The sequence below is a fragment of the Setaria italica genome, chromosome VII, assembly GCF_000263155.2.
Source record: "Setaria italica strain Yugu1 chromosome VII, Setaria_italica_v2.0, whole genome shotgun sequence".
Classification (NCBI taxonomy): domain Eukaryota; kingdom Viridiplantae; phylum Streptophyta; class Magnoliopsida; order Poales; family Poaceae; genus Setaria; species Setaria italica.
In genome coordinates, this window is record NC_028456.1 from 25092461 (window position 1) to 25118482 (window position 26022).

The following is a 26022-nucleotide window of genomic DNA, read 5'->3' on the forward strand; positions in this document are numbered from 1 at the left end:
AAACACAAAAGCCCGAAGCCGGTTCTCAATGGCTCATCCTAGGCAACTTCAATCTAATCTACAAAGCGAGTGACAAAAAAAACAACAGGCTGAACCTGAGGCTAATGAACATGTTCAAACAGGCTTTAGACAGCTGACCTATATGAGATTCACCTACAAAATAGAAAATTCACTTGGAGCAATGAAAGACGCAACCCTACTCTTGTTAAGCTTGACAGAGTTTTTGCTAATGAGGAATGGGAACATGCTTTCAGTGACTACATCCTGCACGCCCTCTCCACCTCTTTATCTGACCATTGTCCATTGTTGCTCTCCAACCAATGTGGACTGAAACGCTCAAATCCTTCAAATTTGAGAATTTTCGGATGATGCTCCCGGGATTCAAGGATACAGTAACCCAGGCATGAAACGTGCAATCACCACATGTTGAACCTTTCCATAGATTTTACCACAAGCTCCATGACATGGCTGTTGCACTGAGGGAGTTGAGCGACCATCTTATACCAGATGCAAAAATGCAACTGTACATGGCCCTAGAGGTTATACTACGACTAGGCGTAGCGCAAGAACACCGAGCTCTCCGGAAGCCGAGCACCTCCTGCGTAGCCGGCTCAAAACAAGGGCCATGGGACTGGCTGCCGTTGAATGAGCGCGTAAGAACCAAGCGAACATATTAAGAAACCTTAAGTTAGGAGATGCCAATACACGATTCTTCCATCAATGTGTCAACTCCAGGCACTGAAAAAATTTCATTCAGAAGCTAAAAAAGGGGGATGGCTAGGCATGCACCCATGAGGAAAAATCAACTGAGATCCATAATTTTTTCAAAGCGACCATGTAGCAACCTCAACCTCATCGCGTGGACTTTAATTGGGACCTCCTAGGGATGAACCAACACGAACTATCCTCGCTAGACTCAACCTTCTCCGAAGCGGAAATTAAAGAAGCCATCCATAAGATGCCGACTGATAGAGCACCAGGGCCAGACGGATACACGGGACTGTTTCTAAAATCATGCTAGGATATTATCAAGCAGGATGTACAATAAATGCTTTCTACTCTCTCCGATGCAACAGTCTTCAACTAATCAACATAGCCAGTATTATCCTATTGCCGAAGAAAGAGGGAGCGGACTCTATACAGGACTTCATGCCCATAGCCTCATGCATTCCTTCATCAAAATCATCACTAAAGCATTGGCAATTAGACTACAACCGCACATGAACTCAGTTGTCTCCAAATGCCAGAGTGCATTCATCAAGAAGCGGAGTATCCATGACAACTTCATGACGGTTCGCAATACGGCTAGACGATATCATAGAAACAAACTTCCCGCCATCTTCCTCAAGTTGGATATTGCAAAGGCCTTTGACTCCATTAGGTGGGATTACCTACTCTCTCTACTACAACGCATGGGCTTCCCGACGCGTTGGCGCGACTGGATCGCGGCGATACTGTCCACTTCCTCCATCCACGTTCTCCTAAATGGGGTCCCAAACCAGCCTCTGAAGCATGGAAGGGCTTACGGCAAGGCAATCCCCTGTCCCCGCTCCTCTTCCTCATAGCAATTGATCCACTGCAAAGGCTGCTGGAATTGGCAACTGAGATGGGAATCCTTAGCAGACTATGTGGACGGGCACCGTCATGCCGTATATCGATGTATGCCGACGACGCGGTGATGTTCATCGCACCAAGAAAAGAGGAAATGGATGTATTGGTCAACATTTTGGACCTATTTGGAGAAGTAATGGGGCTGAAAACAAACTTCCACAAGTCAACTGTCGACCCTATCTGCTGTGAAGGCGTACAACTGAGCGAAGTTCTACAAAATCTACCGACAAAGTATGGCAATTTCCCTGTCAAGTATCTAGGTCTACCGTTGTTTACAACACGCCTAAAGACGGTGGACTTCCAACCTCTAGTGGACAAGGTTGTTGGCAAACTTAGCAGTTGGAGCGGAAGGAACATGATAGCAGCCGGATGGCTTACACTTGTCAAATCCATCCTGACCTCACAACCCGTCTATCTACTTACAGCCCTACAAGCACCTAAAGAAATCATGAAGCTCATCAACGCTAAGAGAAAACAGTTCCTATGGCTGGAACCAAAAATATCACAAGTGGGAAGTGCAAGGTAAACTGGGTTCGGTCGGCCAGGCCTAGGAAAGGGGGCGGACTCGGAGTTCTACACCTTAGAATGTTCTCCAAAGCACTACGTCCTTGCTGGCTATGGCAGGAATGGATGAACGAGGGTCCGCATTGGGAGGGATGTGATATCCCTTGCTCACAAGCCGATTACAATTGGAGATGGCAAGAAAACATCATTCTGGGATAGTGGTTAGGTCAGTGGACAAAGGCCGAGGGACATGGCGCCGAACTTGTTTAGCATCTCCAGGAGAAAGAATAGATTGTTGTATGATGCGGTGACTGATGATGCCTGGATACGGGATTTAAACCTTCTACATCGCGGTTTCTTTGTGACACATTTTATTGAGTACCACCACCTATGGGTTGAAGTCAACCGAGTGCAGCTTAGACCGGATCTCCCGGACACCATCGTATGGAATCTCACGACAGACGGGTAGTATACTTCACAGTCGGCCTACCGAGTGCAATTCCTATGATCCACGACAACTAATTTTGAGAACCTCATTTGGAAAGCTTGGGCACTGGCAAAGTGTAAGTTCTTTAGTTGGCTTGCTATCCGGGACAGGGTATGGACAGCAGATCGTCTAGCACGTCGGGGATGGCCCAGTAATCCACGTTGTGCGCTATGTAATGCAACACAAGAGACCGGAATTCACCTTTTTTCCGACTATAACTTTACAAAGAAAATTTTGATAGAGATGAGTGCATGGATAAGGTGTGCAAATATTGACCCGAGCCATTAGGACAGGCATGACTTCCTACACAATTGGTGGATAGCTTTAGTGAGTGCTCAGGTGATCGGCAAAAATGGGTTGCGAAGCCTAATTATCCTTGTCCTGTGGGAAATTTGGACGGAAAGAAACGCTTAGATATTTCAACATAAGGAGCAAACAGTGTGTCGCATAGTTAACGAGATAAAAGATCAGGTGGCCACATGGATTGCGGCAGGAGCTAAACATTTAGAGTCTTTCAATAACATGGCACGGTTGTTGTAGTGCCCCTAACGGAGCTTTTTGTATGTCTTTATCCTGTGAAGAGATGAGTGTGTACAGAGTGTACATAACTTTTCTTGTATTCTGCCCGTCGAGCTTTCCTCTTTTTTAATATAGCAGCAGCTCTCCTGCTGGCTTGTTCAAAAAAAAATCAAACATACCTCACAACTGATCATCATTCGAGTTGAAAAGTACTATTATCTCCATCCTTAAATATATATATGATGTTTAGGACATCATATAAGGACGGAGGGAGTAAATCTTGAAGGTTGCAGACATTCGTCTGGAAAAAAAAATAGTTTGGAGTGTGTTTTGGCTGTGGGATCGTTGGTACAGGCACACGAAAAGAGTGAGACCGAAGTCTCACCAAACGGGGCATTATCTGGAGCCGCTCCCTCGCTCCATCTCTCTACTTACGCACAGCTAGCTGTTGGGCCATTGCCTTTGCTTGCATTCCCAGGAACCCGATGCTTTCTTTGCAACAACCACCTCCCTCCTTCCAACCTTGTGCTCCAAGTGACAAAACAAACAAGACGCCCAAAACTACTTTTTCGTTTCTTTTTTCATTTCTCAATAATTGGAGGCCACAGCAAATTTCTAATCGTTCTTTTTTTATATATATATTCGAGTGGATGTACCTCGGTTTAGGTCGCCATGGCTCACTCATGATGCAGCTGGCAGGTTGACTGTTGCTGGATTCAGTTGATACGTCGCCTGCATTATTTCCTAAGCTTTGCTATTATCGTACGTGGACGCAATGCTCCTTTGAAATCCATGAATTATTGCTATGTCTTTCGAACGAGAAGGTAGCATCCCTTATAAAAAAAATCCACGGATCATTTATTACTATGTTTTTTGGAACGAGAAGGTAGTATGAACTGAGATCTGAGAACATGTCACCTCTGAAATGGTGGGTGGTTTTTATCATTCTGTCTCTGTGATCTGGAAACTATCAGGTGAACTAGAATTGAAGTTACAATTGAACTCATGTCAAGGCTTTGATGTATCTTGCGTTATATTGGACGCACCGCCGGCTGAGATGAAACGTCGTTTTCGCATTGTCCTTGGTAAAGTAATTAGGAAACGAATATGCTCTGGTGGTCTGTTCTTTGTTGCTGCAATAGGAACCAAGAGTGATGGCTAGGTATGACCAAAACAAGTGACCACCATGCCAACCGCAAGGCAAGGTAAAAACTGGATGTATGGACGCTACTGCTATGGTCCAACGGGTTATTATATTACGGTCAACATTAGGGTTCATCAGTCCGCACATCACGGAGTAACAGAAGTAATTAAAGAGACTTGACTGTCGACAACCAAACACAGGCTACACAAGTTACCTATAGGCACATCGAATGAACTCCTATATCAGAAGATATATGCAAAATTTGCATTTAAAAAAAACAGATTTCTTTCTTCCACCGAGCCAAGGAAAAACACCTTGATTCTTTTAACCTTGGCACCATTCACCCTTAAATTTTGTCACTGAAGAGAGTCACGGATTCGGCATGTTTGCAGCACCTCTACGATACCATGCCATGTCGCAATTCATCTTTCCGGCACCAACTCTCGCTGTTCCTGGCATCGTTTTCTATGCTGGCGGTGGCCCAAGACCAGTAATCTAGAACATATGTTCGTTGTCACATACCTAGGCAACATATTTGCCCATCTACTGCAGCAACAACATGGCAGCATGTTGCACGATGCCTTATAGCCTCGCCAAGGAAGCATCCACTGACCAGCTGCACCAAAGCAAAGCGCCTAACCGCCCACCTTACACGCGCGCCCCAGCACCTTCCCCCCTGTAAACTCTGATCATAAAAGTGCGTCGCCCTCGCTCTCTTCCTCTTCCTCTTCAAAGGAGAACATCTCTTTATCTCTCTCTCTCTCTCTCTCTCTCTCTCTCTCTCTCTCTCTCTCTCTTCTTGGAGCCTGGAGAAGACGAAGGAACAGGGAGCAGAGGAACATTCAAGTTGCTGCGACGGCTGAAATCTGAAGTAAGCATCCATTCATTCAGAGTGCCGTCTGGTCTTAATGTTTCTTGATTCCAACTTCCCATGTTCAGTACTGTTTGTATCTGGTTTCGATTTGTTGTGCTCATTTATTCATTCTATGCCTTTTGAGTTTTGACAACGTAATTCATAAACTTGTCAACGAGCCTGCGCTAGATTTGGAGAAGTAATTATTTTGCTGCATTGCTATAGTGCTGGTTATCATTATGCACTTGTGTCAACATTGCAATGTGAACTAATCAATCTGCATCGTTGTAATCTGAAGCCACCAAAATAGCATTGTGCATCCTTCTCACTTTCTCATGAAAATGATAAATTGTAGTTTGAGCGATGGTCAAGTTTTTTGTTTTCTTATATTGTTCTTAGCACAATAGGCATTTGAAAGCTTTTTTAAACGAAATAGGCATTTGAAATTGAAGTCAACTGATCTAGTAGGCTGTTCGCATGTGTCTTCTGGGATCCCATGCTATGTCAAACAGAAGTGCACATAAAAAGCAATAAATCAGTAACTCTACTCATTGTTTGGTGGATGGCTATTATGTCAACTGGAAAAGGCTAGACAACGTGTGATGATTTTCATGACATAATTGAGTTGAGCTGTCTACCCATGCCTTTACGGCAATGGTAGCCATGTTAGACGCAACTAGCTTATCAGCCCATACATCTGCATCAGCATGAGTTTGTTGCTTTAGGCTAATTGAGATTCATCCGTTTTAACATTAAAAAAGATGCATACGATAAATTTCTTATTATAAAAGAAGAAAAGGAAAAAATCAATCCAGGTTGCAAATTTCTACCATTTTAGTTGGCAACAGAAGGAAAGAAGAATCCAATCGAAAAAAAAGGACAGAATCCTGTGTCAGGGAGATAGATGCAGCAGAACTTTCCATCTATTTTGCACAAAAGAAGAGACTTATCATCGACATTAAAAGCTCAATTTAAGCATATTTCCTTTTCAACCACTTAGAGCTCACCAACCATGCAAAACTACTTCTTAAGCAACATATTAATATACTAATATAATAAGGGACCACCAAACACATGAAGTGTGCGGTGGAGTGGATAACAATTATAAGGACTTGCATGTGTTTAGTTTCTTCTCTTCTGGTCAGCTCATGAATCATTTGACAGCGACTGTAACCACCTTCCGTTTGTTGTGATCTGATGAGCCCCAGTAGCAGCCTGAGTAGGTAGTAGGTACCAGCTCTCCAAATTGTATGACAGCCAACAGATTGAGTCAAGACTAGCTACTGACTTGTTCGAAAGTTAGGTTGGGTACGTGTACAGTCATGTTCGATAAAGCAGCATATACATATGCAATTGTACAAAATTTGCACTTCCTGATCTTGAGCTGACCAATTTAGTCAATATCTGGGCATATTGGGTTACTTACTACCTTCAAGCCTTGGTGTCTTTATGTGCCTACTTTGTGATGATCAATGTGGTAATGATTAGCCTTATTTGGTATTAGCGTATTATGTGCAGATGTCGGCAGCCGCCAAGTGCCAAACGTCTTTGTGACTGCTACTGGCACATAACAATTAACAATATTTAATAATGTGCAATCTAACAACCATAATATGGACACCATCTTCTACATATGGTTCTTGTCCATGAATCAGGCAGCTAAGATTTTATGAAGACCCCTTGCATTCTTGAATGAACATCAGTGGGTTCCATTGGCTGCTGCAACAAAGGGTACTATAGTCAAACGCTAACTACCTACAGACCAACTGGACCAGATCTGTGCTCAAGTGAGCTTGGGCATCAATAGTTCAATACCACTAATTTACAAGAATAAATAGATGCTATCACTTCAACGAACGATTGTATGGCTGTACAACAGCAACGATTCAAGACCAACAGAAACAGGGAGCGAACTTGATATGCTCTTATTTTCTCAGGTGACTAGCATCCGTACCTTGGACTAACTTTTTGGTTTCTTTTTTAACAAATAATTTGAACTCAGGCAAGCAGAGAAACACCAGCTGGTCAAGATGTCAGCTGGTTTACAGCTTGGTGTGATTGGGTCACTTGCCCTTTCCGTTGCATCTTCAGTTGCCATTGTTATCTGCAACAAAGCACTCATCAGCACACTTGGTTTTCCATTCGGTTAGTACAACACACCTTGGCTTTCCAAACATCAATGGAACTTGAACAGTTACCCAGAGCATGATGCTGACTTGCCTTGTTTCTGAACCTATGCAGCTACAACATTAACAAGCTGGCATCTGATGGTGACCTTCTGCACCCTCCATGTGGCACAACGCTTACATTTCTTTGAGCCCAAGGCAATTGATGGACAGACGGTGATACTCTTTGGGTTGCTGAACGGCACCTCGATTGGCCTTCTCAACCTTAGTTTAGGATTCAACTCCATTGGATTCTATCAGGTAAGCTCCATCTGGGTACCTTTCTCTATAAAACACGAGCAAATAAATTAAACTTCGTATGTTCTGCAGATGACAAAATTGGCAATCATACCCTTCACTGTGCTATTGGAGACAATCTTCCTGAAGAAAAGATTCAGGTTTGAGATATAAACTGGCATTTTTCTCATAATATCAGACCTCATTTTCGGTAAAAGTAAAGACAGAAGATAAATTGACATGCATGAAATCTTCTGAATCCATCATGTATTTTTATTCAGGCGAATAATGAAGTTCAGATGTTTTCACATAAACTATTGGACCTTATGACTAATAAATATTTGTTTAGTTTTCTGAGCCAAAATGGTCCTTTTGGTATTAACTGTTATTTCTACTGAGCTAATACCAATTCAATTTTGTGCAGTGAGAGCATCAAGCTTTCTCTTCTGGTCTTACTTCTTGGAGTAGGCATCGCTTCAGTTACTGACCTCAAGCTAAATCTGCTCGGGTCCATCCTTTCTGGCCTCGCTATTGCCACCACTTGTGTTGGTCAAATCGTATCCTACATTTGATAATGATTGTCAATAAAGTTTAGACCTCACTTCTCATTGCAATGTACAGTATCAATAAAGTGGTTCTATTATAAAAGAAAGCATACAAGGATCCAGTAGTGATAATCTTATAAGCTGTTTACAGTGCCTTTAGGTTATAATTACTATTTTGGGTTTATGAATCACTTGGCATGCATCTGCCACATGTTATCCTTAACCAAAAATTTTCTGAATGAAGCTCACAAATACAATACAGAAGAGATTGAAGGTCTCCTCAACGCAGCTTCTGTACCAATCCGCGCCGTACCAGGCAGCAATTTTGTTTGCAACTGGCCCTTTTGTGGATCAACTCCTTACTAACCGCAGTGTCTTCGCACACAAATACTCTGCTCCAGTTTTGGTATGTTCTCGATACTTTGCCCAAATACATGAAAAATGGTATTCTATTAATTATTTAGGGAAATCAACCAATTTAAGATTGGAGAAGATGAAGATACCCAACCAGTCAATTCTATAATTTGCAGAATAAAAAAAAATCTAAGATCTACAAGATTGCTAGGGTTGACAAGTAAAACTGAAAATACGCATTTCTTCAGTAAGATGCCAAAATGTTAAAAAGATCACAGATATAATTTCATGAAGTAGCCATCATGTTGGGTAACCTGGCTCAAAATTGGTACAGCCTGAAAAACCATTATATATTTGATGCATTTTAATGAAATAAACATGCAAAAACTAAACCCATTTGTAATTTGGTATGATGGTGAGGCGGATACATGATGGCCATTAACCATGTGAAGTGCTTTACATGCAAATTTATTTCATGTACTGTAAAATGGTCCAGTGATACCTTTGGAAGTAAAACTCAAATCAAATATACAATGGTTTCACCAGTTATTGCTAGAATACATCAGCATTTTCAAGAATTTATTACTCATTTGCCATGTTTTTGCATGTAGCCACTTGCCTGTAATTGGAAGAGTCTAACGTATACCTAAACTTTGGACAGAGAATGACATGAAAATTGATCCTCTCTATATGAACACATATGTAGGCTTTCATTGTCCTATCTTGCTTGATTGCGGTGTCTGTGAACTTCAGTACATTCCTCGTGATTGGAACAACATCCCCGGTGACATACCAGGTGCTTGGCCACCTTAAGACATGCTTGGTTCTATCATTTGGTTACACTCTATTACATGATCCTTTCACTCTACGGAACATATTGGGCATTCTGGTAGCCATATTTGGGATGGCACTGTACTCCTACTTCTCAGTGAGAGAAAGCAAGAAGAAGTCAACAAATGATGCTCTGCCAGTTTCACAGGTCTGATTTTGCCCCAATCCTTGAATAACCTACATTAGCATACGTATTAATCATGGAGACACAGTTGTTATGATACAAAATAAAATGAAACCGATAAGCATATAACAGTCATGCCGATGACTACCTGCTTCCTATGTTTAGCAGCAATAATCAAGAGTCCATTTTAATCGAACTAAATATATTAGTGGTTCAACCTTCTATGATGGTGCAACTGCGATGAAATAGACATTGACATTTGAAAAATAACTTTAAATTGAATAGAGTTGGTATACTATACTTACAAGTTACAACTGCTTATGGCATAAAAAGGTAATAAGAAATAACATGGCACAGATATACAAACTATGGTGCCTCCAATATTGTGAACCAGATTGATGCCTGTAACTTGAGAATCATGTGTTCTACAAGTGCTTTAGAGAATTATTTAGCTTCTGGATGTAATGCCAAACATGCTCTACACAGATCCAACATAATTTACATGACAAGTGTATGCAATCAAAACTGCCAAATCGTCATTGAAACACACTTTAGTTTACAGCCTTTTCAGTTCACCCTTTTGATGTTTTTCTTATGTATGTAGATGCCAGATAAGGAGGCTGAACCACTTTTGGCAACGAAAGACAGCAACGACACCAAAAAAGCAAATGGTTTATCTCACGACTGCTAAGGCTTTTCTTGTAGTTTAGGTCTAGTATGAACAACTGCCCTTCGAATTTAAAGGACCTGGAAAGCCATTCATTCCATTCTTGATTTCCTTTTTAGGAAAAGGAAGTTTTTTATATGTGTAGAGAATGTATATTTTTTTATATTACAATTATTATTTGATTATATTTTTCAATTTTCACGCAGCAGTTCCAGCTGAAGCTTTACTAGTACAGATCTCAAACTATACTTTAGCGCATGTAGTTCTCTATTTCCCTTAGCCAGCCCACAAAATCAAGAAATAAAATCTTGAGACATTCCAGATACCACTTCTATACTGCTATTACAGGTACACAGTAAAACCTGTTAGTCTATCATTAGCTCAGAATCAGTTCCAATTCCAACGTAAATGAAATGGAGGGTAATTTTTTGCTCCAAGTGTATACATTCATGCAGAAGTGGTCTACATCAGATATGTGTCGTCACAGCTAGCTTGCATGAGATGTGGTTAGTACAAAAAAAAATTCAGATAGTGTACTAGCGAGCTGGTACCCTTAAAAAAGCAGGGCTTCTCAGCAGTAGATTAAAAAATTAAAAGACACAGGTCTCTGACCATTCTGTAAGAACCCAGATTCTTCGCATGTTTTGTTTGCTAGCTTGAAATCTACTTGGTAAGAATGTGGCTCTTCAAACAGATGTAACCTGCCCATCATCTGCGAAACAGCAAAGCCAACTTCAGCGGTTCCCTCCACAGATTAACTTTTATGTACACAGCCTAACCACAATGTAAAACATACCTCATGTAGACTAGTTCAAACTCGAAACAAGGGATGGAAGCAACGCAGTGAAAACAGATAGGGTTCTTCTGGTCACAATCCATACCTTCTCTTTCCATTCACCAAGGGGAAAAAATCCACAACCACCCAATACTGAGTCATCAAAATGCAGCACAAAGGTAAGATCCATGTACCTTCTCCAGGTTTGGCGCTGTAGTTCTGGTAAATATCTATTGATTTCCTTGGGCAATTGACAAGAACCTCTTATGACATGGTAAATGAAAACCCTCTGGATAGCAATAACTGTTGTTACCAACTCAACCGTATTCAGCTAACATTTCTTCACTCAACAAATAATCGTCAATGTGATCAAAACTGGCATATTTACATGAGTGACGTGAAAGTTCTGGAATATAACCGGCTTTTACCATTTCCATTCCAACTAGCTCCAGCATTGTGTATATTTCATCAGCCTCTGGGTGTGATCTGTCCTCTACAATAAAGACTTTTAGCTCGCCCTTGAGTTTGATCCAACTCTTCCCAGGTGATTTCTGGACACCGCTGCTTCTCATAGCCTTCTTCAATCTTGCAAACTCATTCCAATTGCCAGAAGAAGCATATATGTTGCACAACAGGACATAGGCTGCTGAATGAGAAGGATCAATATTTAATATGCCCTCTGATGCCCTCTTCCCCATCTCAACATCATTATGTGTTTTGCTAGCAGCTAGCAGAGTCTTCCACATTATAACATCAGGCTCGAATGGCATTTGATCAACAAACTTTGCCGCCTCGCTTAGTCTCCCAGCACGTGCCAGCAAATCAATGACACATGAACAATGCTCTCTTGTTGGGACAATGCCATATTCAGGCTCCATAATACTGTAGTAATAACAACCTTCATCAACAAGTCCTACACGGCTGCATGCTGTGAGAACTCCAACAAAGGTTACATGATTTGGCTTGATTCCTAGGTTTCTCATCCTGGCAAATAAATCAAGTGCTTCCTTTGCATAACCAAATTGGGCATAACCAACAATCAAGCTGCTCCAAGAGAACACATCACGGCCTGTGCCCATTATTTCAAAGAGTTTGTTGGCATCATCCAAACTTCCACATTTAGCGTAAGTGTCAATCAGACCATTACTCAGCATCGTATCACCAACCAGTCCAACCTTGAAGGCATATGCATGAACCTGTTTCACCATTTCAAAGTAACCCAACTCAGCAGAAGCACTCAGAACATTGTTTAAGCTGATCCTATCCAGACTTGACGCTGATCTGTGCAAGAGGCTGAATAACTTAAATACATCTTCCAGATGCTGGTGCTGTACACAAGCAGTAAGAATGCTGTTCCAGGTGACAACATCACGATCATTCATCTCATGAAAGACATCCATTGCAGAGGGGAAATCCAAACACCTAGAATACATGCTGAGTAAAGAATTGCATACTGTAACATCCCCGTCCAAACCTAATTTGACCAAGTAGGAGTGGATGGCTCTACCTTGACACAAAGCATCATAGCCGACACACGCACATAGCAAACCCCTAACAGTAATACCATCAGGCCTAAGACCAGAATCTCTCATCTCAGAGAACAGGACCGTAGCCTCACTAAGGAGCCCCTCAGCAGAGTAAGCATTTATTATGGAATTCCAAGAAACCAAATCAGGTGATTCAATCCTGTAAAACACCTTCCTTGCTGAGTCAAGATTATTGCACCGAGCGTACATGTCACTTAGCGAGCAACCTGCATATGAATTGCGGTCCAACCTATACTTGACAGATAAACAGTGAATCTGCTCCCCATACTCCAAACTATCAACAGCTGCGCAGGCCCTAAAGACGCTTCCAAAATGGAATTCATTGGGGTGATGCACTCCCTCAGCAATCATCTCCCTGAAACTTTGTAGTGCTTCCATTTCACAATTTTGCTGTGCAAGCCCCGTGATAATTGAACCCCACGAAACCAAATCTTTGTCCTTGATCCTCTGAAAGAGCGTGAATCCATCCCCAACGGAGCCACTCTTGGAGTACATCGTGACAAGCGCGTTCTGCACGATCAAGTCCCTCCCATCCTCCGACTTTATGGCCCGTGCATGCATCTGCCTCCCGAGTCCCACGTCCCCGAGCTCCGCGCAGGCGCGCACCGCGCTGCCGAGCGCAAACTGGTCGGGCGCGGCCCCCGTCCTCAGCATGGAGGAGAACAGGCCCAGCGCGTCCGCGCAGCGGCCGTTCTGCGCGTGCGCCGCGATGACGGCGGCCCAGGAGACGGGGTTCCTGTCGGGCATCCCGTCGAACACCGCGCGGGCGGAGTCCGGGGCGGCGCACCTGCCGTACATGGTGATGAGGTGGTTGCTAAGGACGGTGTTGCGGGCGAGTCCGGCTCCTTCAAGGAAGGAGGCGAGGATGTGACGGTGGACGAGGCGGCCGTGCGGGAGGGAGCGGAGGCGGGAGCAGGCCGCGACGAGCGCGGCGTAGGCGGCGACGGAGAGAGGGGCCGGGGCGGTGGAGGAGGGGAGCGACTCGAAGGCGCGGAGCGCGGCGGAGAGCCGGCCCGAGTGGTAGAGCTGGAGGATGGTGGCGTTGGGGCTCTGCATCTGCGGCCGCTGGCGGTCGGAGCTGGAGGAGGCGACAGGGGGGCGCCGCGGCGGGAAGGGGACACTCCTCCCATACATACACAGACAGCGGTCTCGTGGATGTGAAATGCTTTGGGCCACCTGGAATCTGGATTTCATTCAGGCCCATTGGATATAGACCTGGTGCAGCCGGTTTCCAGGCCGACATGTGGAGTATTGAGTATATTTGGGCCGGCCCAAGGTATGCTAAAGCAAACATGTAGCTCCAACGTTGCTTTCTTTTTTCAAAAGAGCGAGTAATTCACTAGAATTTCCAGCTGTCTGACAAACTGGTTTGTCATAAAATCAATGATGTGTTCTGTCCTCATGTGAGCCCTCCTCCGATCACAGCGACATGATGGAGCACGGTCACGGATGCGCACCCTGCACAGCAGGAGTACAGCACGGGCGCATGGTGCACCGACGGTCGGTCGGTCGAGAGAAGGAAGAAGGAAAAAACATGCCGTGCGACAGCACGGTCGGCCCATCTCCTCCGCAAGTCTGCGCTGCTGCTCCGTGCCGCATCTAGCACTCGTCGTCGTCGCCCCGAAGTCAGGTGCTGGCAGCCTGGCACCACCGCCCCCACAACGGACAGCACACATGACGTCTCCCTGTGGCCTCTCTTCGCAGACACGAGAGCCCTTTGACCCGTGCCGACGCATGTGCGCGCACGCGTGCACGGCATTATTTGCCATGTCAACAAGCTCCCATGCATGGTCACACGATCCCAGCCCAGCCTAGCTAACGAACTCGATCGATCCCCCGCGCTGCCGTTGACAAACCGAGTAAAGCGTGATCCATGCACTGCGCCGGGCGCCTCACGCCGGCACGTGGGCACGGCCGGCGAGCCGGCGCGAGCGGGAAGGGCTCCGATCCTCATGTGCCCGTCACGTGGGACAGGAGTGTGCGCAGATGTTTCTTCTATGCTGCACATCTGTCCCTACGCTGACGACACGATCGATCCCAGCCCATTCTTTTTTTCTGAAACAGCAGGATGCCTTTCTCAAATTCATTCTCAGTTCCGAAAGTCAACCAGCAGAGATGTCTGTTGCACAGAAAAAGGATCGGAGATCCGATCGAAGAGATGTTGGTGCTTGTATTTTGTACGTACGCGCTCCTTGTAGTCCGGTATAAAAATGCGGTCCGTTCCGTTCCATGATTTTTTTTTTCTTCCTCCGCGGATTGCTCTGGCTTCTTCTTCCTGGATCCAGGCCCTCGAGGCCTCGAAGCCCGCAAGTCAAACTAGATGTTCGGGGCGATAAGAGCATGAAGAGGTCATCGTGCTTTTATTGGTTTTTTACGTGCGCGCCCGTGAACCCGAGGTGCGGATCGGTGCGTCGGTGCATGCACGGATGGATGACCGTGGTTTCTCTCCCTGTTTTGCTGCCACAGTTGACTAATGCTTACTAGCGCTGACAAATTCAGCGGTGGTGATGTAACACCAGTCACCGATGGATCAGGTTCACCGAGCACCGAGTTTTGGGTGAATGCCCAACGTCCATTCCCACATGCCGGAGCCTTTGTTTCGCCGGATTTAGGAGGCCGGTGTTGACGTTTTTTCTAACCAACGTACCGAATTGTGCTAGAGCGCGTGCAGTGAAACTTCACCTCGCGGAATTGTGCTAGAGCGCGTGCAGTGAAACTTCACCTCGCGAGGCTCCTGCCTCTGGCCGGTCAAAATGGTCAAGGAAGCCGGTCAGACCGGTTTGTACAGGAGCAACGCGAAAACCTACGTTCACCATCCTAGGAGGGACCCCGTCAAGGATGATGCGTCAAGGTTGCTCTGAGATCAGCAGGCCACTCAGAACGTCCTCAACTGCCCTCGAGACGAACGCCCTCGAGACGAAAGAGGAAAGTAGAGAGGTTAGAAAAAAAATTAGGGTTTGGAGATAAAAGTAAAGATAAATATTTTATTCCATTGGGTGTTATGGTTTGGATATAAAAAGTAAAGATAAATATTTTATTCCATTGGGTGTTAGCCTCAATCGGCCGCGGCCCTTTATATTTATAGGGTGGAGAGGTCTTACCCCGCAAGAAAATCCTATTACAAATCTTAACATACTAGAACTCCTCAATTCTACTCGGACTAGGGTTGGACCGGTCAGACCAGTCGTGCCCACCGGTCAAACCGGTTGGTCTTGCCAGACCGACTATAGGATCCAGGACCGGTCAGACCACCTGGAGGAACCGGTCTGACCGGTTGGTCCCAGCCTGATAGGCTTGCTGCCAATTTTGAGCTCCAACACATGCCCCCCTATTTTTTAAGAAAGCATTGCGTACTAAAAAATAAAAATAAGCTTAAGGGCGATGTTCCTTACAGAATTCACGAGCCATTCATTCTAAGGGCGATATTTGAAGATACCGACCATGTTGCATTAAGCATCTTGCCAAACACTTGGATAATACTTCTTCAAGTACCTACCATTAAGAGCTCTAGGCAACTGCTGTCCTTACAAAGTTTCTACCATATAGGAATTTTCAAAAAACGCCTTCACAATCTTGCATGGCCCCTCCCAACTTGGAGACCACTTGCCAAATTTGTTGCTCTTGATCCCTATAGGTAGAATCGTCTTCCAAACCAGATCATTAACCTGAAAAGATTTAGCTTTTACCTTCTTGTTATATTGTCTAGTAACTCGAATTTTGTCCTTCTCAATCTCTTTCAAAGCCTCCAATCGCTTATCGGTCATCTCATCAACATTGTCCATCATCAAGGCATGATAAGTATCAACATCAAGATTATTTTCCTTAGCCAACCTATATGCGCCTAGATTCACCTTGACGGGCAAAATAGCTTCTTGACCATAGACAAACTCAAAAGAAGTAACTTTAGTCGCACCATGTCTAGAAATACGATGAGCCCACAAAGCTTCAGATAATACCTCATGCCACCTTCTAAGATTCTCTTCTATCTTTTTCTTGATGAGCTTAATCAAAATCTTGTTGCTAGACTCGGCTTGACCATTAGCTTGAGCATAATATGGAGATGAATTGAGCAATTTAATACCATAGGATTCAACAAATTCATGCACATCTTTGGATATGAATGAAGTCCCTTGATTCGTAGTTAAAGTTTGTGGAATGCCAAACCTATGCACAATATGTTCTCTAACAAACTCAATTACCTCCCGATGTGTCATATTTTTAAGAGGTATTGCTTCGATCCATTTGGTGAAATAATCAGTAGCCACTATCACAAAACAATATCCTTTTAATGAAGAAGGATGAATTTTACCAACAAAATCCAATCTCCATCCTCGAAAAGGTCATGGCTTAATAATAGGGTGCATCAACACAGCAGGCACCATCTGGACATCCCTAAACTTTTGACACTCTTCACATCCTTTGTAGTAGCAAAAACAATTTGCTATCACATTAGGCCAATAAAAACAAGCTTGCCTAAGAAGCCACTTCATCTTAGGAGCTGACTGATGCGTACCACAAATTCCTTCATGAACCTCTCGCATGGCTACTCTGGCCTGACTAGAATCAAGCACTTTAAAAGCAAATCCGCCGCGGTTCAATGACATAATCCACCATCAACCAAAGTGAACTTAAAAGCCCATCGTCGAACTTTTCGGTCAACTGAGCACCTGGGAGTAAATAATTAATAAGAGGTTTCCTCCAATCATCCACTTCGTTCTCAGTGGCTTTAGAACACTCAATGGCCGAAGTTGGATTTTCAGCAGACAGACCGGTCAGATCGGTTGCCTGGGCGGTCAAACCGGTTGAACCGGTCAGCACCAGGGGACCCTGTTAGGGATGATGCGCCTAGAGTTTATTTGAGATCAGCAGGCCACTCAGAACATTCTCAACCGCTGTTGAGACGAAGGAGGAAAGCAAAGGGATTGGAAAAGATTAGGATTTGGTGATAAAGGTAAAGATAATTTTTTTGTTCGATTGGGTGTTAGCCTCAATCAACCGCACTTGCCCCGTAAGAAAATTCTATTACAAATCTTAATATAGCAGGACTCCTCAATTCTACTCGGACTATTGTTTGACCGGTTAGACCGGTCGTGCCTACCGGTCAGATAAGTTAGTCTTACTAGACCGGCTATAGGAACTGACCGCTGGAGGAACCGGTTGCTGCCGATTTTAGACTCGGCATTCTTTTCGTTGTTCAGCGGTAAAAGCTCGATCTTTACTACCAGTTCAACAGTTCTTTGTATGCACGAACTTTTTTTATGCTTGCCCATTCGGTGATCTGTTAACTTGTTGAGAGAGAGAAAGAGAGAGACAGAGAGTACCCTGGCCTTTGCGTAGTTGCATGCATGTAGGTACAGTGCAAGGTGTCCGTGGGACAGAGGCAGGCAGACCTGCCATGCCATGCCACTGTGGGTACAAAACGCACGTAGGGACAATCCTATTCCTATCCTAGTGTTGGATCGGAGGCGTCACATCGGAGAACAGTAGGGGCGGCCCCGGCGTGTCGCCGGAGAACAAACAAAGCCTGCAGATCCAACACCGCACGTATACCGCCAAAGCCTGCAGCCCCTCCTCCAAGTCCCCTGAACCCTGGGCCCTGTCCGGAGGACGGAGGACCTTTTGTACTGTGGATGGAAGCCATTTCCGTGTGCTTATGCACACTGGCGACGATCTGACGGTCCGGACAGCGAGATTCCAACCGCCGAATAAAAGAGTGGTGGGTACGTACGTCTATATATCCGTCGTGAGTTTTAATAAGGCCAATCATATCGGTGCTAATATAATCGCGCGTGATCAGCCGCGACGTGAGCGAGCAGCGGTCAGGGGTTTACTCGGGTCGCCATCGCCGTGTGCGTCAGGTGGAGCGGCTCTCCAGAGCTTGGTTTCTTGTTGGCTTCCTCGTTGCCACATGGACATGGTGTCATGGTGCTGGTTCAAACAGGACGGGATCGTTGATCATATGGATATATATTAGTGACATCTAATCAGGATACGGCGACGTATCGTATCTTGTACTGTATGTGCGCATAAACTACAACTCCAGACGCCATCGTAGTGCATCCATTCGTAGTTTCATACTTTTGGGGTGGGCCTTGTCGTTACTTGGCTCAAGACTGACGGTAGCTTTCAGTGATCATAATGTATGCTTGAGAATGCAATTTGGCACATTCTTTTTCATATTATTTGTGGGGAGGAAGAAATGGCCCTGCAGTTTCTGCATCATGTATTATCAACCTTACCCTGGGCAGTAGGCACCTTGGCGTGTGAGGAAGACCCGGTTCCTGTACGCCGCCGGTGACCGGGACGGATCGATAGACAAAGCAGCGGTAAGGGGGACCCGGCGGCAGCAGTAGCAGCAGGAGGGAGTGAGGGACTCCCCGTCCCAGCATCCCCGACTCCACACTAGCCTACGGCGATCCGCAGACGAAGCCGTGGCGCGCGCGCGGCACGCATCGGCGGCGACAAAAATCCCCTCCCACGCGCGCGACAGGACAGCAACCCGGCCGACGCATGTCTCCTGGTCCGGTCCGGGCCACGCGTCGGGCCCCGTCCCCATCCAGCCCACGCCAGCGACGTGGACTTGTCCCTGCGGGTGACGCAGAGTCACCAAGCAAGCCAGCGGGGGCGTCCCGTAGCTGTCCTTGTCCACACGGGCCCGTGGGCCCCCGCTCGCTCGGGGGCATCTAGCGCGGCAGCTGCTGTTGCTGGAGGTTACTGCTACACTACCGGCTGCTGCTGGGAGCATCTTGCTCGGTTGCTGCTGGAGGTTACCTGTCTTCGTCAAACTCTCCAAACCTTAACCCCTCTCGTTTCGCCCAACCGGCCAGCCGCGAACCCTGGTCCGTTCCGTGCCTTGATCGGTGTCCCGCGTGCTTCGCCGTGGACGCGGGGCAGGTGGCCTCTGGCCGTTACGGCTCCCGCCGCAGGCCCGGCCCTGGGACAGGGCGAGCGGGGCGGCCGCCCAGGACCCCGCGGCTGGAAAGGTTACTCCTAAACAATATACGCAGATCATTAAACACATATATGTAGCTGTTCGGATATTGCTGCTATTTAGTACTACAACTAACAACACGAATTATTCTCGTAACTGGTTATCTGCTCCGTCCTTCACTAGTGACATGGGCTATGAGCCCAAGACTATCAATCGACTATTCTGGTTCGTTGACACTCATAGCCCGCACGCGGACATAGGGCAATGCTAAGAATTGAAGCTAATGTGATAATAGAATTTTTTCAAAAGCAAAGTGTAAATAAAGATATTAATTCATTCGGGATAGCATAACAATTGCGTGAAAGATATTAGAGAAATGAGCCAAATAAAAATAGGAAAAAGTCCATTTACTTTGTCCACTGAACCCCTAAGCAAAATTTAGGCTCACTTTACTCCCCCGAGCTATTTCATTGGTCCAATCTACCCCTAATTAGATTTTCTCTTTTTTATTTCTTCACGTACAAGTTGAGTTTTAATTTCAGATTTTTACCAATTGACTTATAACATGATGCTCTACATTATAAAAATACATTAGCAATTTTTCAGATTACTTTTGTACAATTTTATATATCTAAGATCAATTTTGTATTAAATATTCCTAACCTATGAAAATAACTATGAAAATTCTTAGTATAATTTTTAACATAAGGCATCATATTTTCTATCTCCTCACAAAATTTGAACTCAAAATTCAACTCATACATGGAGAAACAAAAAAGAGAAATATAATTAGGGGGTAAATTAGACCAAATGAAATAGTTCGGGGGAGTAAAGTGATCCTAAATTTTGTTCAAGGGATTAAGCGGATAAAATGGATAGATGAGGGGAGTAAAATGAACTTTTACCTAAAAACAACTAACCATATATTGTACTAAATTGTCTTATTATATAATAGAGCACATAAGGGTGAGTATGGGTGTATATATATTAGCTTCTGCCTCTGCACCATTTTCGCAAAACTATGTTAGAGAATTAGTGCTTATTTTAGATAGGATTGAGGTGAAAGTAAATTTGGTATTCATAAGTATATATTAGCAGTGGATATATTAGATTTAATTAAGCAATTGGTTTGTATAACTATGAAACTAAAAGTTTGTAGTAAAGTTTTAAAATAGAAAATAATCAATATATAGTTATACCTTAGATGCATGATGTAGACTTCATATTATTTAATAAGTATCAAAATATGACATTGAGAGAAAATTACATATATCCAATACAAAGGCTCTTTCTTTCTATTTTGTCCCTGGCCCATAAAATGCCAGGATCAGTCCTATCCAAGATGCGTAGTGTGGTGGGTGATGTAAGAGTAAGCATGTAACCGGCAGCCAAGCCACGGATCGAGCGGCACTAGGTGTGAGTGAGTTATTTTTATGTTGGACACGGGGCGGTTGCGGATATCTCTCCGCTCCGAGCAGATTCACGGAGGACACGACGGTGAACGACGACGCGCTAGATGCGTGCTGGCACCTCCGCACTAGTGCTGAACGTACCCCCACCCTAGCTGCTCCGTAGTGCTATACTCTCTTGTAATACGGTTGCCTGATGCATGAAAAATTATGGATCCGGTTTATATAAAAAAACTACTTTCTTTTTTTTTTCTCAAGAGAACCGCACATCTTTATGTTAAGAAGAAGCAATGAAGAGGATTACAACAACGCGCGGCAGGTGGTGTGAGCGCAACGACCTCAAGCGGCTAATACTAAATCTATATTTCATGGCTAAAGCAACTAAAGAAGTTCTATTTCTAAGCCTCGTTAAACTGATTACTCGCTAAACAGACATCCCAATTTAGTAGCTCCAGATAAGACATACTTTTCCATCCATTGTTCAATATATGACATTTTAAAAAAGATTCAGCTCAAAGAGGAGGTAGTATCTGCTATAAGGAAATGGGAGCGAGCAACCGCTTGTTTTCTGCGAACAATAAAAATATACGTAGGTGTAAATACAGTGCACATATCGCACGTTTAAATCTCAGAGCGTGGAAGCAAAGACAATTAGTACGATCGACCAACAGCCCCTCTGTTGGAACTTCTTGCTGGTGGTCCCTCTTGCATACCTCTATAATGTGCAAGCGTCTTGCGTGAGCCAGGCTCCGCGAAGTTTGTAAAGCTCTCCTGCGTATTAAAAAAAAACGTACGTACGGTGAAACGAACCTGTCAGTAGGCTGAAGTTCGTACGTGATTCAGGACTTTGTTTTCCCTTCGTTTTTTTAGAACAGAGAAAGCTAGCTAGGATGCGAAGAGTGCTTTCAAACCAAAGTCAGATTATTCCTAGACAACCTAAGTATGCAACCCAACTGTAGAAAGCGATCGAGGACGAGGTGACGTTGGTGCGGTTTTGTTTATTCGACAAGTCAAGATGCTCGGTTTTCGGATGATGATAAAAGAAGGGGGCACCGTTCAGGCTAGCCCATCACCCTCAACGTGCCCGTGTTTGTGGGAAATTAACTCCGTGTCGGCAATGCATTGTCAAAGCCTTGCGAACAAAGATGCTTGCGCTGATAGACGTATCTCACTACCATTGACACCATTTACACAGTATAGTCAATTTACCTTATCACGAATCGAGGGCCTGTTCGCTTCAGCTTATAAGCCGGTTGAAAAGCTGAAACGGCTGATTTGTTGTGAGAGGAAAACACTGTTTGGTGGCTGATAAGCCGGATGAATAAGCTGAAGCGAATAGGGTGCGAGATTTGGATTTTTCATCAAAATTTGGCACCGTAGTTTGTGTCCGTCCTCCCTGCTACCAACAGGCAGCCAAGACGATCGGATCGACCGTGCGTTGTTATTGTTACTCATTGTATACTCTGCTTATTACGGCTAAGGCTTTGCTGACGGCTCTACTCCACCACAGTCCACACGCCCCCGCTTGTCCAGGCGAAAGTTTCACCCCAAACTCACGCTCCGCCGCTCCCTGGCGACGCCATATCCAGATATCCTCTCTCTCACTGGTGCAACGGCCGATTACAAGCAACTGCAGGAGCGCGGAGGGTTTGTTACTGGCCACTGTGCACACAAGACGGAGGACTCCTTCCACCGTTCCACGTCCCGCCCGAACCGCCCGCTCCCCGGCAACCGCAGCTCCAGCCAGCACACCCCCACTACTAGTATTAGAGTCCACACACATCCCCCCCTACCGGGGAGGCAGCAGCACTCCTCGTGGACTAGGGACTAGGGAGGGAGCCATGTCTGCTGCAGCCTGCGCGCCGACGCGGCTAGGGATGCTCACGTTCGCGGAGCGGATGCCGCCGCCGCCGCCGCCGCCGCCGCCGCAGCCGCAGCCGGAGCAGCTGGAGGAGGAGGTGATGATCGACGGTGGCGCCGCCGCCGAGGGGGGCGTGAGCCCGCAGCTGTGGCTGGCGTCCGCGGGCTCCATGTGCACCGTGCCGCCCGTGGGCGCCGCGGTCTACTACTTCCCGCAGGGCCACGCCGAGCAGGCCAGCGCCGCCGTCGACCTGCCGGCCGCCGCCGTCCCGCCCTTCGTGCCGTGCCGCGTCGCGGCAGTCAGGTTCATGGCCGAGCCGCACACCGACGAGGTCTACGCCAGGATACGCCTCGTCCCGCTCCGCTCCGGGGAGCCGGTGGTGGACGTGGGCGACGCCGCCGCCGCGGGGGGCGACCAGCAGCCGCAGCAGCCCAACCAGGCGTCCTTCGCCAAGACGCTGACACAGTCCGACGCCAACAACGGCGGCGGCTTCTCCGTGCCGCGGTTCTGCGCCGAGACAATCTTCCCGGAGCTGGACTACCGCGCCCGGCCGCCCGTGCAGAGCGTCTACGCCAGGGACGTGCACGGCGTCGAGTGGTCGTTCCGCCACATATACCGCGGCACCCCGCGCCGCCACCTGCTCACCACGGGCTGGAGCAACTTCGTCAACAAGAAGAGGCTCCTGGCCGGCGACTCCGTCGTCTTCGTGCGCGAAGCGAACGGCAGGATCCACGTGGGCCTCCGCCGCGCCAAGCGCGGGTTCGGCGCCGGCGCCGGGGGCGACGACGGCTTCGCCGGGTGGGGGGACGCCTTCGGGGCCCTGCAGGTGCGGGGCAATGCGGGAGGCGGGGCGCGCTACCCGGGCGGCAAGGTCCCGCCGGAGGACGTGGTCGCGGCGGCGAGGCTGGCCGCCGCCGGGCAGCCGTTCGAGGTGGTTCACTACCCGCGCGCGAGCACGCCGGAGTTCTGCGTGCGCGCGGCCGCGGTCAGGGCGTCCATGCAGGTGCCGTGGTGCCCCGGCATGCGGTTCAAGATGGCGTTCGAGACCGAGGACTCGTCGCGGATCAGCTGGTTCATGGGCACCATCGCCGGCGTCAAGGCCGCCGACCCCACCCGCTGGCCACAGTCGCCCTGGCGTCTCCTCCAGGTAGGAGACATTCTTCATGAGCGAGAGATTTTCTTCTTGAACCGTTGGCAAATCGGAAATCATCGTGGCGGTTGGTTGGCTCTGCCCTTTTCGCAGGTGGCCTGGGACGAGCCGGAGCTCCTGCAGAACGTGAAGCGCGTGTGCCCGTGGCTGGTCGAGCAGGTGTCGAGCATGCCCAACCTCCACCTGCCCAGCTTCACGCCGCGCAAGAAGCCGCGCATCCCGGAGTTCCCCTTGGAGGGCCAGCCGCTCTTCGACCCGGGCTTCCCGCCCGCCGCCCACCCGCTTCCGCCGCTGGCGCCCCACCCGCGCCCACACCACGACCAAAACCCCCACCCCCACGCCCTCGTCCCCTTATTCCCCTTCCCGGACGGCAGCGCCGCTGCAGGCATACAGGGAGCCAGGCATGCGCAATTCGCTCCGTTCTTTTCGGATCTCCACGTCGGCAACCTGCAGCAAGGCCTGCTGTTCTGCGGCTTCCGCCCCGCTGATCACCACACCACCCCTCCCGCGCCAAGGATCAGCACCGACTTGGCAATCGGCATCCCGCCGCCGCCTCGCCAAGACGCGCCGCGCTCTCCACCATCAGCTGCCTCCAAGAAGGCCGACGACGACGTCAAGCCGGCGAGGATAATGCTGTTCGGACGGGCGATACTGACCGAGGAGCAGATGAATTGTAACAGCCCGACCTCGCCGGGAGCCACCGGGGAAGGGGCGCCCAAGCCCGACCGCGACGCCGAGAAAGGGCCCAACACACCTGACGGCTCCGGCTCCGGCGTCACCGAGGGCAGTCCTACAAAGAACAACCTGTGGGAGCCCGGGCAGTGCAAGGTGTTCGTCAAGTCGGACTCCGTCGGCCGGAACCTCGACCTCTCGGCGCTGGGCACGTTCGACGAGCTGTACGCCCGCCTGGCTGCCATGTTCCGCTTCGACAACGCTGACCTGAGGAGCCACGTGCTTTACCGCACCGCCACCGGCGAGGAGAAGCACGTCGGCGATGAGCCTTTCAGGTGAGCACATCAGCAATTTCCTCTTCAATTAGCTTTTACAATCCCAAACGAACGTATTACCATTTTACCACTCCTTTCGATGCCTAATAAACTGAAAAACGCTCACCATTGTTGCCCTCTCATTTTGCAGTGCATTTGTGAAATCGGTGCGGAGGATCACAATACGGAGTGACGCCGGCAGCGACAGCACGGGGAGCCAATGAACGACCGAGATCGATCAGCTGCAAATAACTTAGGGCGCTACACTCCTAGGACGCAATAAGCCGGATGCACGGCTGAAGAAAGCTAGCTGGATGCTGCCTAGTGAGTTTACAGCTTAGTCAGGGGACTAGGCTGATGCGGGTGTTCAGTTCAGCTAGGTTGTTTTCCTCATCCCTTTGAATCAGTTCATTAGTTGTTGTTGTTAGTATTTTTTTTATTTCATAACGCAAACAAGATGTAAATCTTGATCCTGAGCCGAACTTCTCCGGTTCCCCTTTTGGATTTCAATGTTCAAACTTGAATGTTTGTGCTGGTTCATTCAGAAGCAAAACCGGCTGCTCCTGACCTCTGGCACCCTGATCGGTGGCCCGGCGGCGTCAGGGAGACAGGAGCAGCAGGTGGATCGATTGAATGCCCGGAATATTTACTCGTCGCTGCAAGCTCTGATGAACGTGGGTGCTTGTGCTTGGGACGCAGCTCCAGGCATTTCATTTGTTCCCTCGTTTGTCTGTGGCAGGTTGCCAGCAGATAGCCAGATATTGTGCCTTCTGTTGCGTATCCCTGCTGCCTTTGATGCTCTGATGATGATGCCTCCAGTGCAACCCTGTCCTTTGCCTGCCGCGGCAAAATAATTGTGCTGCTTGCCCGTTTCGCCCCCAGGATGTTGCCGCGCGAAATGGACATCCCAGCTAACGCAACCAGAGCGAACAGTGCCCGCAGTAGCGTAGTGCCCCTTCCACTGTCGTCCTATTCATCGTTGCTTTGCTTGTGTTTCCGCTGAAGTTCTTGGAGCTTCTCCAACTGCTCGCTGATCAACGAGTGATAGGAACCACTTGTACTAGTACTAAGTAACTAACTACTAACATAATGAAAGAGCAATTGGTGTTCGGAATTAACCATGTAGTTTGTGCCTAACTCCGGTCTTACTTGGACGATCGAAGGTCGTCGTCGTCTTCCACACGACAGGCACAGCGACGGATGAGCAAAAGGTTTCGTCAACGGCGACGGTGCAGATCGCACCGCACGCCGGAGAGGGGCCCTGGACCAGCTACCACCATGAGAGACAAAGATGGCTCCGTCGCTAGCTCGGTCCCCTGGGC

The 26022-nt window shown here is 47.3% G+C and overlaps 3 protein-coding genes across 4 annotated transcripts; 2 read left to right on the forward strand and 1 right to left on the reverse strand.

Annotated features, from left to right (window-relative positions):
• Window positions 1-4864: 4864 nt before the first annotated feature.
• Window positions 4865-10364, forward strand: LOC101759258 (UDP-xylose transporter 1). The gene is made up of 8 exons (XM_004976191.4): window positions 4865-5136; window positions 7121-7263; window positions 7360-7544; window positions 7614-7681; window positions 7945-8077; window positions 8310-8471; window positions 9126-9398; window positions 9979-10364. Exons 2-8 carry the CDS (start codon window positions 7149-7151, stop codon window positions 10063-10065), a joined length of 1023 nt encoding a protein of 340 aa, XP_004976248.1. The 5' UTR covers window positions 4865-5136; window positions 7121-7148; the 3' UTR covers window positions 10066-10364.
• Window positions 9126-13623, reverse strand: LOC101758594 (pentatricopeptide repeat-containing protein At3g53360, mitochondrial). 2 transcript variants are annotated; one of them, XM_004976190.4, is made up of 3 exons: window positions 10838-13623; window positions 10654-10753; window positions 9126-9427 (listed from the first exon to the last, which is right to left on the reverse strand). In XM_004976190.4, exon 1 carries the CDS (start codon window positions 13555-13557, stop codon window positions 11134-11136), a length of 2424 nt encoding a protein of 807 aa, XP_004976247.2. In that variant the 5' UTR covers window positions 13558-13623; the 3' UTR covers window positions 9126-9427; window positions 10654-10753; window positions 10838-11133. The 2 variants fall into 2 exon arrangements, with proteins under 2 accessions (XP_004976247.2, XP_022683998.1); XM_022828263.1 differs by having other exon boundaries at window positions 10593-10753.
• Window positions 13624-22315: 8692 nt separating this feature from the next.
• Window positions 22316-25238, forward strand: LOC101779951 (auxin response factor 10). Its single transcript, XM_004978081.4, has 3 exons — window positions 22316-23711; window positions 23808-24721; window positions 24852-25238. The coding sequence occupies exons 1-3, from the start codon at window positions 22545-22547 to the stop codon at window positions 24922-24924; spliced, it is 2154 nt and encodes a 717-aa protein (XP_004978138.4). The 5' UTR covers window positions 22316-22544; the 3' UTR covers window positions 24925-25238.
• The last annotated feature ends 784 nt before the right edge of the window (window positions 25239-26022 follow it).

Bases quoted from the DNA above. Each gene is read 5' to 3' on its own strand.
- LOC101779951 (XM_004978081.4), top strand. From the start codon at position 22,545: ATGTCTGCTGCAGCCTGCGCGCCGACGCGGCTAGGGATGCTCACGTTC. The intron at 23,712-23,807 runs GTAGGAGACATT...CCCTTTTCGCAG, and splicing joins CGCCCTGGCGTCTCCTCCAG to GTGGCCTGGGACGAGCCGGA. The intron at 24,722-24,851 runs GTGAGCACATCA...CTCATTTTGCAG, and splicing joins GTCGGCGATGAGCCTTTCAG to TGCATTTGTGAAATCGGTGC.
- LOC101759258 (XM_004976191.4), top strand. From the start codon at position 7,149: ATGTCAGCTGGTTTACAGCTTGGTGTGATTGGGTCACTTGCCCTTTCC. The intron at 7,264-7,359 runs GTTAGTACAACA...GAACCTATGCAG, and splicing joins CACACTTGGTTTTCCATTCG to CTACAACATTAACAAGCTGG. The intron at 7,682-7,944 runs GTTTGAGATATA...AATTTTGTGCAG, and splicing joins TTCCTGAAGAAAAGATTCAG to TGAGAGCATCAAGCTTTCTC.
- LOC101758594 (XM_004976190.4), bottom strand. From the start codon at position 13,557: ATGAAATCCAGATTCCAGGTGGCCCAAAGCATTTCACATCCACGAGAC.